At 44.5% G+C, this 14,792-nt stretch overlaps 1 protein-coding gene and 1 long non-coding RNA gene across 2 annotated transcripts; one reads left to right on the top strand and one right to left on the bottom strand.

Moving 5' to 3' along the window:
- Positions 1-6,155: 6,155 nt before the first annotated feature.
- On the bottom strand, positions 6,156-9,487 carry LOC123089707 (uncharacterized). The gene is made up of 5 exons (XR_006442362.1): positions 9,090-9,487; positions 8,265-8,350; positions 7,432-7,860; positions 7,241-7,354; positions 6,156-6,640 (listed from the first exon to the last, which is right to left on the bottom strand). It is a non-coding gene; the product is annotated as an uncharacterized lncRNA (long non-coding RNA).
- Positions 9,488-11,122: 1,635 nt separating this feature from the next.
- Positions 11,123-13,312, top strand: LOC123089706 (cation transporter HKT8). The gene is made up of 3 exons (XM_044511303.1): positions 11,123-12,250; positions 12,618-12,848; positions 13,026-13,312. The coding sequence occupies exons 1-3, from the start codon at positions 11,166-11,168 to the stop codon at positions 13,222-13,224; spliced, it is 1,515 nt and encodes a 504-aa protein (XP_044367238.1). The 5' UTR covers positions 11,123-11,165; the 3' UTR covers positions 13,225-13,312.
- Positions 13,313-14,792: the final 1,480 nt, after the last annotated feature.

The following is a 14,792-nucleotide window of genomic DNA, read 5'->3' as shown; positions in this document are numbered from 1 at the left end:
ACTCCTCCATTTGCACGTCCTCTGGCAGGCCGCCTGCCAGTCAGGAGTAATGGCGGCCATGGCCTTCTTCTGCTCCGACGTCAGCCCGTCCCAGAGATCTTTGGTCGTGGAGGGATCCATGGCGGGTACTGGTGTGGAGAGGATTGACTATGGCTATGTCCTAGGCACTGGGGCATCGATTTATATAGCACTGGTGGGCGGCAGACCGACGAACGGGTGGCGCAGTAGGAGACGCCTCGGCAACCGTGTGCCATCAATGCGGGAGACAGACGGACAAACGGGTGGCCATCGTGTCGTTTGAACGCACGACAGTCACCTGCGCCGGGAAGCGGCGCGGGCAGAGCTCTCTTGGTCGGTGCTAGAGAGCGATCGCGTCCACTCTGGGTGGGCATGATTGCAGGCGCCGACGCTCTGGAGCGGTGCTGAATGAAAACACGCGGGAGCGGTGATATTTTTTGGTTGGCCAGGGCGGTCATAAACGGGCTTGGGATCGTTCTGGACTCCCGCAAACCTCCTTCACTTTTGCCTCCGGTTTACGGGAGAAATCGCATCAGGACCGCTTCGCGGACCAATACAGGCCCGCGTTGGATGGCTTTCACGGTCCGGACAGCCGGTCCGAACGATTACGGAAGGTTTACGGGTTGGCGTTGGAGATGCCCTAAATTATAGTCCCTCCATTCCAAAATATAGTGGGACCGCGCTTCCAGAGGTCCAACTTTGACCATAAATTTAACCAACGAGACTGACTGGGTGGGAGAAAAAATTATATAATTGAGATCTTATTTTGAATACGAATTCACTGGTATAACTTTTGCTCACGCGGCAGTCGGTCTCGTTGGTTAAATTTATGGTCAAAGTTAAAGCACGGAGAAGAGGAAGCACTATATTTGGGAACAGAGGGAGTAGTAGGGATGTAATGAGATCAACGCGGAATCTAACTCATTGGAGATGATTGGAGCATGTGTAGGAGAGAAATAAGGGTGCACTAACTCTGCAAACGGAAGTTTTGCTTCGGTACGCCCGCCCACACACACGCAATGTGTGGAACATGCTAGCATTAGGCTGGCCATAGTGGGGGTAACATAAGTAGTATCATGCACTTGGGACTCGCAAACATGCTTATGTGGCAGGCAATTAAGGAAGAGAGAGATGGTTATAGTAACATAGGTAGATACCGTAACATAATAAATATGATGCTACTATGTGTCATGCATGACAATAAATGAGACCACCTATGATACTAATCTAAGATACTATGCACTATAGAGGTAGTAACATAAACTAGTAACATATGCATGTTACTAGTCTAAGTTACTCCCCACTATGACCAGCCTTATATTAGACTAGCCACAATGGTGAGTAACATACACATATCCCTAGACTATATTACTACCTTCATAGTGGTAGTGACATAAGTGTGGTAACATCCAAAGCTTTATTTATTAGGTTATAGACTCATATTGTATTGGGACATGTGATGTTACATTAACTTGCTAAGTTACTAGTGAAGAGTAACTTAGACTAGTAACATGCATATGTTACTAGTCTATGTTACTACCTTCATAGTGGGTAGTATCATATATGTGGTAACATAGATGTCTTCATTTATTACTTTGTAGACTCATTTTGCATTGGGAAGCGCTATGTGATGGTAACATATTATGTTACTCTATTTGCCTCTCTCCTCATTAACTACTTGCCACCTCATCATTTTTGCTTATGTGGCATCTAAATTACTACCTATGTTACTCCCACTATGACCAGCCTAAGACTAGCCACAATGGGTAATAACATACACTTGTAACATACACATATTCCTATACTATGTTACTACCTTCATAGTGGGTAGTAACATAAGTGTGATAACATGCAAAGGCTCATTTATTAGTTTATAGACTCATATTGCATTGGGACATGTGATGTTACAGTAACTAGCTAAGTTACTATAACTATCTCTCTCCTTATTAACTCACTGCCACATAAGCAAATTTGCTGAGTTGGACTCGATGTTACTGCTGAAGTTACTCCCACTATGGTTAGTCTAACTACCTCTCTCCTCATTAACTCACTGCCACATAAGCAAATTTGCTGAGTTGGACTCGATGTTACTGCTGAAGTTACTCCCATTGTGGCTAGTCTTAGGGATGTAATGGGATCAAAGCGGACTCTCACTCCTTGGAGACGATTGGAGCATGGGTAGGAGAGAAATAAGGGTGCACTGGCTCTGCGCGTCTCCACCAGTTTTGCGTCGGTGCTTTTCCCCACTTTTGTCTTTGATTTGCGAGAGAAATCGAAAATTAAATGTGGAGAATAAAAATTACCCCTACAATAGAAAATTATTTAATTTTTGTGATCTTCTATTTGATCGGTTGGGAGAAAGGTTTGTTAGGATTAGTTTATTGTGAATGTACAAGAATACCCTTTTTAAGCCACTTTAAGATTTGTGATAACTTTTAATTGGTGTAGCCACGCAAAACACAAAAAAGAGTGCCAGTTTGGACTTCAAATGCAAAGGTAACCTTCTCTATCGATCGAGATATCAAGTTTAAAGGCGGCAATCTGATTTGACAGTCACCAAGGGGGCCGAAGGCAAGGTGTGTGGTGCCGCGGAGCCGTTCGATGTGTATGGCAATTCCCTCCCTTGGTGCCTCACCATCTCTGGGGTGCATTAGTTCGTGGCCCGTGGCGAGACATGCACTAGGCATAGTAGCGTCGAATAAATGGGACAGAAAATTGTGGCGCGGGTTCGCTTACCACGTGATGAGAGCGAGCTAACCAGGGTCGGGTCGTTTGCCGCCAATGGAAAACGCCATTGCTTGCCTCTGTCTTCCAAACATAAATAGCCAAGGAAACAAAAGGCGGCTGTTGTATGTTGGCGACACGTAGTACGCAGCAGGTTCCATTCTTCCTTTTTTTCTAGGAAGGAAAAGCTGTGCCCGCATTATGGTCAAGGAATGAAGTGACACTACATCAGTGGAACCTTTTACATGAATGCACGTCACCATAGAAACTTGAGACGGTACGTCAGTTGAACTTTTTCCTAGGAAGGACGATGGGCGCGACCTTGTCGCGTTCAGCATGTGGCCGGCCCTCGAATCAACCAACCTCGGACGGTGCCGCCGGAGTGTTGAGTCGTCAAAAGACGGGCAGTTTCTGTTATCGGAAAATGTTGCCCGTCTCGATCTGCCATATTATTATCGAGTCTTGAATCTCACGCTATGTGGTAGACGATGACGACATGGTGCGGGGTACAGTTTTTGGACGATTTCTCGTAAATAGATTGATGCATACTCCATATATCCAGCTAATATTTCGTAGACGGCCCAACCAAGGACAAGGAACAGCCAGCGCCGAGGCCAGCGCAAACGAACCTTGCTAATTTTAGAATTAGTTTCTTCACAATGTACAGCGACTGTACTTTAATAGTAGACTTTTTTCTCTCGAATATGCACGAGTGTGCATATCATATATTAAAAAAGAAAGGCAAAGAAAGCCTCAACCACATTTACACAGTACTCAGTACTTGGTACATATTACTCCTCACTAAGCTACCACCTCTCCACCCTACTAAAGAAGGGAGCTACATTCCCTTTCAATAACCCGACAGATGCCCACACTTGGCCCTCTTGCCTCACTCTTCCTAGTAGAAACTCTATTGAAGGCCGCGCTCCATCGAAGATAATTGCATTCCTATGCTTTCACAACTCCCAGCATACTAACGCACCAATGGTACGGAGAACTTTCGAGCTCATGCCATCTAATCCACGCTTGCCAACTGCCCATTCCGCCAGTGTGTCTTGTTGAGATGGGGTCCAATCCGGCTTTCCCAAGGCCTCACAGATCCTCGCCCAAGCAATCCTAGCAAAGACATAGGTGAGTAGGACGTGGTTAATTGTTCCCTCTTCCTGGTCACAAAACGGGCACGCGTCCTGGTGCGGCAGTCCTCTCCTTGCAAGTCTATCCGAGTGTTGTGGTTCATTTACACCCGATGTGAAGTGCATTCTACTTTCTCGTCCTTTAAAAAAATTATGTTTAAATAAAAGAAACCATACAGTTCTCCTATCCGTCTGATGCAATGCGCTTTTTCATCCGATGCAGTGCGGTTTTCAGTCGGATGAAGTACGCACGTCGATTTGGATGTCGCGAAAAACAGAGTGTCCGTATTTCAGTAAATTCAAAATTCCTCTTAAACCGTAAGGAATTAGAGAGATTGTTCTACATAAAAAAGTTGCGCCTCATCGGTATCTTTCCAAACGGCACATCGTTTGAATCATTCTGACCACCGGTTTGTAAAAATTTCGCGAAAAACGGCCGCTGCCACTCATCATCCGCCACACGATTTTAAAAATCAACTTTAAAGCGTAAAGAATCTCAAAAACATTACAACATATGAAAGTTGCGCCTCCTTCATAGCTTTTCAATGGTATATTACACGCCTCATTTCGACAAACGGTTAAAAAACTGGAGCGAAAACAATACCGAAAATTTGAAATTTATGAAAAACAGAATTCCGCAATTTAGTAAATTTGAAACTGCTCTTAAACCGTAACGAATTAGGGAAAATGATAGATATGAAAAAGATGCGTCTCCATGATATCTTTCCAATGGTGTATCATTTGCTTTGTTCCGATGAGCGGTTTAGAAGAAATCACGAAAAAACGCTCGCTACCACTCGTCATGGGCCGCACCATTTTCAAAACTGCTGTTAAACCGTGTAGAATCTCGAAAAGTGTTCAACATGTCGAAGTTTCGCATAATCCATAGCTTTTCAACGCTATATTACACGCCTCATTTAGATAAATAGTTAAAAAACTAGAGCGAAAACGGTACCGAAAAAACAACTCGTGCAGTTTTTTCCAACGAGAAGTTCACTCGTGTGAGTACTGCAGCACACTTGGTTCAAACAATGACGTGCACTTGCGTTGAGCTGCAGTGCAGAAGTGTTATCAGAATAGTTATTCTGCTAATATTAGCAGAATAGACATATATATATATATATATATATATATATATATATATATATATATATATATATATATATATATACTAAGTGTATATATATATATATACTAGCAAAAGGGCCCGTGCATTGCAACCGAAGAAAAAAAATCATAATCTTAAATGGCTATGACCACATTTTGTTCATATCTCATCATATGAAAATTTGTTCACAAATGCAAGAAAACGTTTCCAATTTAACATTTATTCACAAATTGAAGCAATGTTCACATTTTCGAAAAAATATCGTGGTTGTCAAAAACTTGGTAATTCAAAGAATTATTCCGAATTTCAAGAAATGTTTTTTAAGAAACACTATAATATTCCGATCTACCCCGGCAGTTAATTCTTCAAAAGACTCGGAAGCATTACTGTGTGACTGCATAGCTTTGATCATTCGTGAATATTTTTTAACTTTTTTCGAACATTTTTTTAGAACTGTGAACATTTTATTATACTGTGAATGTTTTTTAAGCATTTTCTCATGAATCGGCGAACAATTCTAGAATAGATGAACATTTTTTTGTAATTCTGACCCTGACCTAAACTTATTTTGAAATGCATGAACATTTTTTGAATTAGTAAACATTTTATGAATGAATAAACTCTTTTGTAATTCACTAACTTTTTTAAAAAATTTGGACATTTTTAAAAATCATGAACATTTTTTGAATTATCAAACATTTTGTTCAATTTCATTAACAATTTTTAATACACGGATTTTTTTTCAACATAGAAGGCATACTTGTCCAAAAAATGACCCTCTAATAAATTGACTATGTGACCTGCGTATTGTTGCTTCCAGGTTAGGTCAGGGTCAGAATTTTAAGTTCAAGTGACTAAGTGATGGTGTTCAATCTTCATGGTTGTAAGTTCAAATATGAAAAGAACTAAAATATACTCCCTCCGTCCCAAAATTCTTGTCTTAGATTTGTCTAGATACGGATGTATCAAGTATTAGATACATCCGTATCTAGACAAATCTAAGACAATAATTTCGGGACGGAGGGAGTACCAAATAGTGTGGCTGTTCTCAAAAATTTAAATCTATTGCTAGTTGCTTAGATTCAACTTTTAGCCATGAATGGCAAGAAAAGTAGTTTCTCAACTCCCTAATAACAGCAGACACATCAAATACCATTTAATAATGTGCACAGTAAAACAACTTCTAAATCTCGACATACTCCTTTGAGTACTTAACCAACAGATAATGTGCGTTAATGGTTGTAAGTTCCTGCCAATACTTTTTTCGACAGAACCTATGCTTATATATAAATACTGGATTACTTAACAAAGTCATTTGCATACACACCATACTGCCCACCCAGGTTTCAGAAGTATCTGACACTCTAGCAAGGGAAGCAAGATCATGAGCTACCCAATTGCTATGTTTAGCGAAGGAATTACAGATTGCAGAAATATGCCTGCAACGATTTCTTGAGATCATCCTTTTGTAGTCTCCATTAATCATCTTCACATAATTAACCAAGAACTCAACCCAGCTTTGAATAGAACTTTTAGCATCGCCCATGGATGATGTCATTTCATAGATGGCAGGCTCTCCACAGTGTAAGCATCACACGCCTCTCTTCTCTTTGTTGACGCTGGCTAAAAGAACAGTAACCAGTCTAGTCCATTATACCTGCAATTTGTATGAGTTGACCTTACGGCTTAATGTTTCTCTACATTGGCTGTCCTAAATCTATCACACATTTGTGCATGATGGAAAATATGTCACACTGAATTTCTTCTGAACTTCTTCTGAGATGTAACAACACAAGCAGTAAAAACAAGTAAGCAAACCTACCAATCGAGCTTTCAACGAATTTGTAAAATAATTGCACAATCCAGGTCGCATGCACACCAATTAATAAATTCAGCCTCAAGTTTCTACAGCCACATCAATTTGAAAAATCAAGAGAGAGGAAAATCCAAAGCCGCAAAATCCATCTGCCGCAAAGTTTAAGAATTTTACAGTAATATCTCTCTCTCTCAAATAGTTATTTTATCAAACCAGAGATGATTAAGAACTTGCAGATTTCCAGTTACTAAGTTTTGCTTGGTGCCTGCATTGTCGTTACAGCCAGCCTAACTTATTTCTATTTAAGATTGGCATTTGACAAATCCCACAACCAAGTCAACATCCAGCAGTGGCACTGGGAGCACAAAAGTATAACATTGTACCCCTAAGATACATCTGAAACTTCATTAGAAAGTGTGCAATTCAACGAGACGCTCTCACCATCTAATGAAAAATTGATGCAGCTAGTCATTGTCGAGGGTGAAGGACACGTCTGTATTCCTCTCCATCTTGCCAGTCACCATTCCAGCGAGCCTGACCTGGAGACTACCCAACCTAGATAGTCGCGTAAGAAGCCAATCTCGATGAACACAAAGCCGAGGAGATGCGTACAATGGCAGTTGGGCACTCACCTTGGCCGTCTCGACGCGGGCCACCCTTCTCGCCAGTGCTGGACAACGTCACAACGATGATCTGCTTCATGGTGATGAAAGAGGGTGAAGACCACCACCACAAGGAGGCCAACAGCTTGGGTGGTAATCGACAGAGCCAGGTGGACGGTTCCAACAGGTGCCACTGCCAATGTAATTAGTACACTTATAGTCTTTCACTGAGAAAACTGCAGATTACATGAAGTAACGCTAGATGGCAATTATATGCTTCGTGTGTATGGGTGGAATACAACCATCGGCTATAGTAGAGGGAGAAGACGGATGCGATGTAAATCTCTCATCTCTTCAAATATGTCAACTGGAGTATTTCTCAACAATCCCTTGGATCTGCTCCGGAGTGAAGATTGACACACTTGTATCGAAATCAGCACTCTCCAACTGCCTGCGCAACTGCATTGACAATAAAGTCAAGATAAGCACTACACATTGCTTCTTATAGGGGGGGCAGCCCCAGTGCATGTAGCTCCCGCTTGCGCAGGGTCTTGGGAAGGGTCCGACCACTTTGGGTCTATTGTACGCAGCCTTTCCCTACATTTCTGCAAGAGGCTGTTTCCAGGACTTGAACCCGTGACCTCATAAATACTTAGTAAAACTTTAGTTGTGTATGTTTCAGTGAGAGGGGGCAAGCATAGAGCACATACAGTCTCAAGTATGACAGATTGGCTCTCGGAACTGTGTTTTCTAATTTGAACTAATATCTCCAGTAACAGCAATCAAAAGGATGTAATTAGCATCTTCAATACAGTTAAGTTGAATGCTTCGAAAGAGGCACTATAAAAACATTTTTGCTTCACCTGTTGTTGTAATTTCCTGTTGAGTGTGCATTTTCTCAGCAAATTCTAGAGGCTCAAGCTCGGCCTCATCAATAGCCATCTCTTCTCTATCAAATTAAATTAAAAAATCAGAACATGGCTTTTAGACAACAGTTCAAGTCAACTCTGTAAAGCACAAATTATTATTGTTAGAGAGCAGGTAATTGTGGCTGTATATTCATTTTACTTGTTCTGTTTTATGGCTAGCGCATTAACTGACACAGCTCTTTTCCTTGAAAATAAATAAGTAAAAGAGCACACCACTACACATATCATCGTTGACTATATTCAAACGTGCACTACCATATAGTGAAAGTAGAAGTTTGATTTTTTTTAACATTTACAAAGCAGTTTACAGACTTGACACATCAAGGACTGCATGGCAAATTGATTCCAAAGAACTGAAAATTAGAATATGATGCATCTGGACACAACTGAAGTAGAAACTACACACATATGGTGATGTCTTCGCGTTCGGAAGCTTTGAGCAATTGATTGTTCAGATTTGACCTTGCATCCAAAATCACTACACTGTTGCTGTTGTCCACTCATAGTTTTCTACCATAGTTTTCTACCAGGACCAAACTCACAATTGATTTAATAGCTAGAGCAGGTAATGGTCTCCTCATCCTCACGCAGCTCTAGCAGGGTCATCGGGGAGCTCGGTCCAGTTATCGTTCGGACCAGATCTAATGAGAGAGGGAGGGTGCAGCTTGGGGATCAGTTGGGAGTGGGGAAGGGGTGAGGAGGGCGCTGGTGGGGGGAGACAGAGGAGCCATGGAGGGGGGGCAGAAGAGGTCGTCGCACCTTGTGTTGTTGGCCATGGAGGGGGAGGGCAGGGGAGAAGGATCAACCCGATCCAAGCCCGCAACCGCACGCCTCGGGAGAGCCAAGGCTCGATCCGGAGGAACCATCCCGCACCGAGCTCCGTCGCCTCAACAGGAGCTCGTCTCCCTGCCCGCCGGCCGGTCACCGGAACCACCACCGCCGGCGACCGCCTCCCTCACCATGTGCCCCTTCTCCTTCTCCTTTCTTCCTCTCTTTCTTATCTCCCTCACGCCCTATCTCTCTTTCTCCCGTCGCCACCGGAGCAAGACGCAGCACCCGCCGCCAGATCGGCGCGGCACCGGATCGAGGTCGCGCGGGGTGGGGCCCCTCCTGGCGGTTGGGATCGGGAGGCGAGGGAGAGAGAGGAGAGCCCGTGTGTGTTTCTGTTTTTTTTCTGACTGTAAAAAGGATCGCGGACTGAATTCTTACAAATGTAAGGTTGTTTTTGTAAAAACGAAACGTTTTTCCAGATCCACTTAAACATGGACTGCGGGTTGATTTCTCAAAAACGGAGGGACTTTTTAGCAAAAAGCGCCGACGACGTCTCCCACTGAAGGCACATCGCCAGAAGGCCATAAATAAACGCAAGAAAATGTGACCACCAAGGTCAGGTCTAGAATTTGAAACCTGGTGGGTTGTTTTCAACACAAGAAACCTAGCCATCGGAGCTACCCTCGGTTCGCTATACGAACGTTAATTAACAATACCAAACTTGTTTTATTAGATTTATCATAATATAATTTCTACATATATAGTCATAATAATTTCAAATATTTATGAGCGAAGGGAGCCCTGTGCTAGGGTAACATGCTTGCATTACTTTAGAGGAGCTAGTTGTAGGTAGCTCTAAACATGTATTTTCGCAATTTCTAATTTTTTGCATGCATTTTCTATCTTCTGTGTGTATAGTTTTTTCGTTTGCGGGATTATATATGCATATGTGTATATGTACTTTTCATTGCACTTCGTACAACACAAGTCAGGTGGTTGCCCTGAGCTCCTTCTCCTCACGATGCCACGCTCACACTGTACGATCCATATCCAATGGAGGGGGCGATCGCACCCGGGGGGCACCAACTTACTCTTGTTCGTCGTCGGTGATATGGACGTGCACTCGATTCCATTGTTTCTTCCACAAGTCTGCTCTTCTAGGTGTCATATGATATGCCTCCCACGAGTGCCCATTGTGCGCTAGCTTTTGCAATTAGATTCTGTAATTACGATAAGAGCAATGCTACATCCACGAAAATAAACGTAAATCTTTATGTAATTAGTCACTTGTGAAGTTATGATTGGAAATAGAGGGAAGGGGGGCCACCCCATGAAAATCAGGTGGGGGGGGGGGGGGGAATTAAGGGAAATTTAGGTTAGGTAGATGTAGTATTGTTGTTACGACAATAATGTCATTACACAGAGTAAAGCTACATCGACGGACAAATTTTTACAGACCTCCTCCGCAAAAATATTTTTTACAGACCTCACGGGATAAGCTGACGTGGGCAGAGAATTAAGGGAAATTTAGGTTAGGTAGATGTAGTATTGTTGTTACGACAATAATGTCATCACACAGAGTAAAGCTACATCAACGGAAATTTTTTTACAGACCTCCCCCGCAAAAATATTTTTTACAGACCTCACGGGATAAGCTGACGTGGGCAGATCTAATAATTGGAAAAAGAACGAAAATGGTAGACTCACGGACTCTTACAGGCTAACACAGGCTCTTTCCAACTAATTAAACTTGCCCCCTCCCCCATGATTTTCAGCTGGGGTGGGGCCCTCACCCTGATTTTCACCCAATCAAAAAACACCACGTCAGCCTCTCCGTGAACCCCGTAAAATTGATGCTGGTGTGTGTAGCATTGCCCGAAAAAGAAAAGGGACGAGCCCACCCAGTGAAATTCAGAGATTTTTTTTTGTAGTCCGTCCGTCTGTCTAGCATGTTGCGCCACCTTTTTCTCTGGTGTATAAATAATCCAGTAGTATCTGATTGCCCCCAACAGAACAAGCAAGAAGTCTCTACAATACTTGCAGTAGAAATGGGCTCTTTGCTGCATGTCTCAACATAGCAAGCTTCATCGGGCTTACCAACTCCTGTTTTTCCATGTGCACCCGTTCTGGCTCCAGCTCTTGTACTTTGTATCCATCTCCTTCTTCGGCTTCGTGATCCTCAAAGCCCTGCCCATGAAGACCGGCATGCCCATGGACCTGGACCTGATCTTCACGTCAGTATCGGCGACGACGGTGTCGAGCATGGTGGCTGTGGAGATGGAGTCCTTCTCCAACCCCCAGCTCCTACTCCTGACCCTCCTCATGCTCCTCGGCGGCGAGGTGTTCACGAGCATGCTTGGCCTGCACTTCACCTACCTCAAGTCCAAGACGAAAGAAGCACAAGCCCCCCACGAGCATGACCATGCTGACAAAGGCAAACCAGCACCATCATCTAGCCTACAGCTCACCGCTAACACCTGCATGGATGACGTCGATCGTGTGGAGCAAGGGTTTAAGGACCAGCCCCGTTACGATCGTGCCTTCCTCACCAGGTTGCTCTTGTTCATAGTGCTGGGCTATCACGTGGTGGTGCACCTCGCCGGCTACTCCCTGATGCTGGTCTACCTGAGCGTCGTCTCCGGCGCGAGGGCTGTGCTCGCCGGCAAGGGGATCAGCCTGCACACCTTATCCGTCTTCACCGTCGTCTCGACGTTCGCCAACGGTGGCTTCATGCCCAACAACGAAGGGATGGTCGCCTTTCGGTCCTTCCCGGGCCTCCTGCTCCTCGTCATGCCGCACGTACTCCTCGGCAACACGCTCTTCCCTGTCTTCCTCAGGCTGGCCATCTGGGCTCTCCGGAGGGTCACCAGGAGGCCCGAGCTCGGCGAGCTGCAGAGCATCGGCTACGACCACCTGCTGACGAGCCGGCACACCTGCTTCTTGGCTTTCACTGTGGCCATGTTCGTGCTGGCGCAGCTGTTGCTCTTCTGCGCCATGGAGTGGGGCTCCGACGGGCTGCACGGGCTCACCGCCGCGCAGAAGCTCGTCACGGCACTGTTCATGTCGGTCAACTCCAGGCACACCGGCGAGATGGTCGTGGACCATTCCACGGTGTCGTCAGCCGTTGTGGTGCTCTACGTGGTCATGATGTAAGTAGTCCTTTCATCCCTTTTTTACTCCGCATATAAGATTTGTCTGAAGTTGAACTTTATAAAATTTAACTGATCTTGTAAATAAAAATATCACCATTCACACAGTACGAAATCATACCATTAGATGCGACGTGAATTAAATATTCATATCAATATATTTTTAGTTTTGCAGATGTTGATATTTTTTCATATAAATATGTGGTGAAACTTTATGAACTTTTTTTCCCCTCCACTCCATATAGATTTTATATACATAGTGAAAATGACCGGAGGGAGTACGTTAAATACCTTCACTCCATCAATTCTAGATAGTGATAACCATAAACTCTCTCATATCATGCTCGTGCCTACACACTACGAACAGGTACCTACCACCTTACACTACATTTCTACCAGTGGAAGACGACAGCGACCAACAAGTGGGAGCAGATCAGCACCACCAGAAAAGGGTAACAAGCATATGGCGGAAGCTGCTCATGTCACCGCTCTCGTGCTTGGCCATCTTCATCGCTGTCGTGTGCATCACGGAGCGGCGGCAGATCTCCGATGACCCCCTCAACTTCAACATCCTCAACATCACCGTCGAGGTTATCAGGTAATCCCCTACTTAACAAAACGTATAAGCACATGATCAATTGCAATATTCTTACCATACATGATCGATACCATTATACATGAAATCCGAGACTTACCCAAATTGCAAATTCAGTCAACTTACATATAGCTATCGCCACCACTATAACGTATGACATTGTGTGAACTGTGCTTGCAGTGCGTACGGAAACGTGGGGTTTAGCACCGGGTACAGCTGTGGCCGGCAGGTGACGCCCGACGGCGGCTGCAGGGATACGTGGGTTGGCTTCTCTGGGAAGTGGAGCTGGCAAGGGAAGCTGGTTCTCATTGCTGTCATGTTCTACGGCAGGCTCAAGAAGTTCAGCATGCATGGTGGAGAGGCATGGATGATAATATAACCTAGTAGCAGACTGCATATTTCTCAATGATCTCTCTTCAGACAGAGACTAGCTACATCTCGCTCTAGTCAAAAACCATCTGAACATATTTTCATTATGCAAGTACCTCAATTACTGCATGCATATCGATGGCCTGAACAATTGGTTATAAAAGATAAAAATGAAACAAAATTCATCCAAATTGGATGTGCCTTCAATCGCAGTACCAGAAACCCTATGATCATTCCCCATAATCCATCGGTCGATGCTACATTTTGTGTCAATAAAAATGCGCTTTATCGAAAAATAATCCATCAGTCGATATGTGACTGAACAACAAAGAATATGCTACTCCAAGAATAAGTCTTTCCATCATCATCAACACAGAGGAATTAATTTGGTTTCTCAATGTGCCCTGTCATATCTTGCCCCGGGCAAGATACAACATCACTCCTTGCTTTCTCGATCTGTATGATTGCTAGACTGGAACAAGGCTTGGAACAAAGGGAATTGCGTCAAAGCCAATGAGATTCTCACGCGTGTATTCAACAAGTATGTCTGTGATAGGGTCGTGAAACTTCAAGTCCATGATAGACTTGGCACTCTTGAGGACACCTTGTGGTCTGCTGTAGAGTGAGAGACGGTACGATTCGACTCGGAACACGATCTCATCATCGAATATGCCAACGAGACAAAGAGACTGGTAAGTGCAAAAGAAAGGAACATCGGCGAGAATGTAACGCCGGTCCCATTGAGCTGGCAGATTGTTGTTGCCAAGTTCACCGCACATCCACATCTCCATTGTCCCGTAGCCATGCTCTAGCCGAGGCACGCACAAGCACAAGTCCCCGTGAACCTCGGCTAAGCTGGTGGATGCATACACAAGCCTCGGGCTCCAACAAGGAGGTGGCGGTATAATGCTGGATAAGTCGTCCTCTAAGCAAAAGCGGAGGAAACCGGAGGCGTCCCGGCGAATCTCCTCCCCGACGGTCCAAATAAGAGAGCCCTTGAAGAAGGTGGCGGTTCGCCCTGGCTTGACGGGGTACAAAGGTCGCTTCCCGGTCTCTCGCCAACAGTGTTGTCCTCCGAGAGTGAAGACCTCCATCCCGAGGTCATGCTTGGAGCGGTAGAAGAAGCGAGCAACTTTGTAGGTGTTGGAACTAGGGTCGTGGCCGAGGCCAAACTCCTGTTGGCCGTAAGAGAACCCATCTGGCCTGACGCCGTGTGTGCTCCACGGAAGCGTGACAAAGCGGCATGTGGCCGAGTTGAGCATGCGCACCTTCGTGTCGGCCGGCACCAGCACCAGCCCCTCGCAGTGCGCAAGGTCGTGCGCTACGCCCGCGGGGGAGGCGTGGTAGTAGGGCCACTGACCTTCCATGGAACTTGTATTGCCGGTGCCTTGATTCCATTCTCGATGGTATATGCCTTTCGATCATTTTTTTAATTTAATCTTACCATTTCCCTATGTTTTAATTGTAGGTCCATGGATCTGGAAGTATTGATATTGATGGTTGCAAGAGATTAAAGGTGTTAGATATTCTTTCTCTGTATCATCTGATTGTTGAGCATTTAGCTTTGGAAACAACAGT

This window comes from Triticum aestivum, chromosome 4B (genome assembly GCF_018294505.1).
Source record: "Triticum aestivum cultivar Chinese Spring chromosome 4B, IWGSC CS RefSeq v2.1, whole genome shotgun sequence".
Classification (NCBI taxonomy): Eukaryota; Viridiplantae; Streptophyta; class Magnoliopsida; order Poales; family Poaceae; genus Triticum; species Triticum aestivum.
Note: the sequence above shows the minus strand (reverse complement) of the source record. Positions and strands in the feature narration are given on the sequence as shown.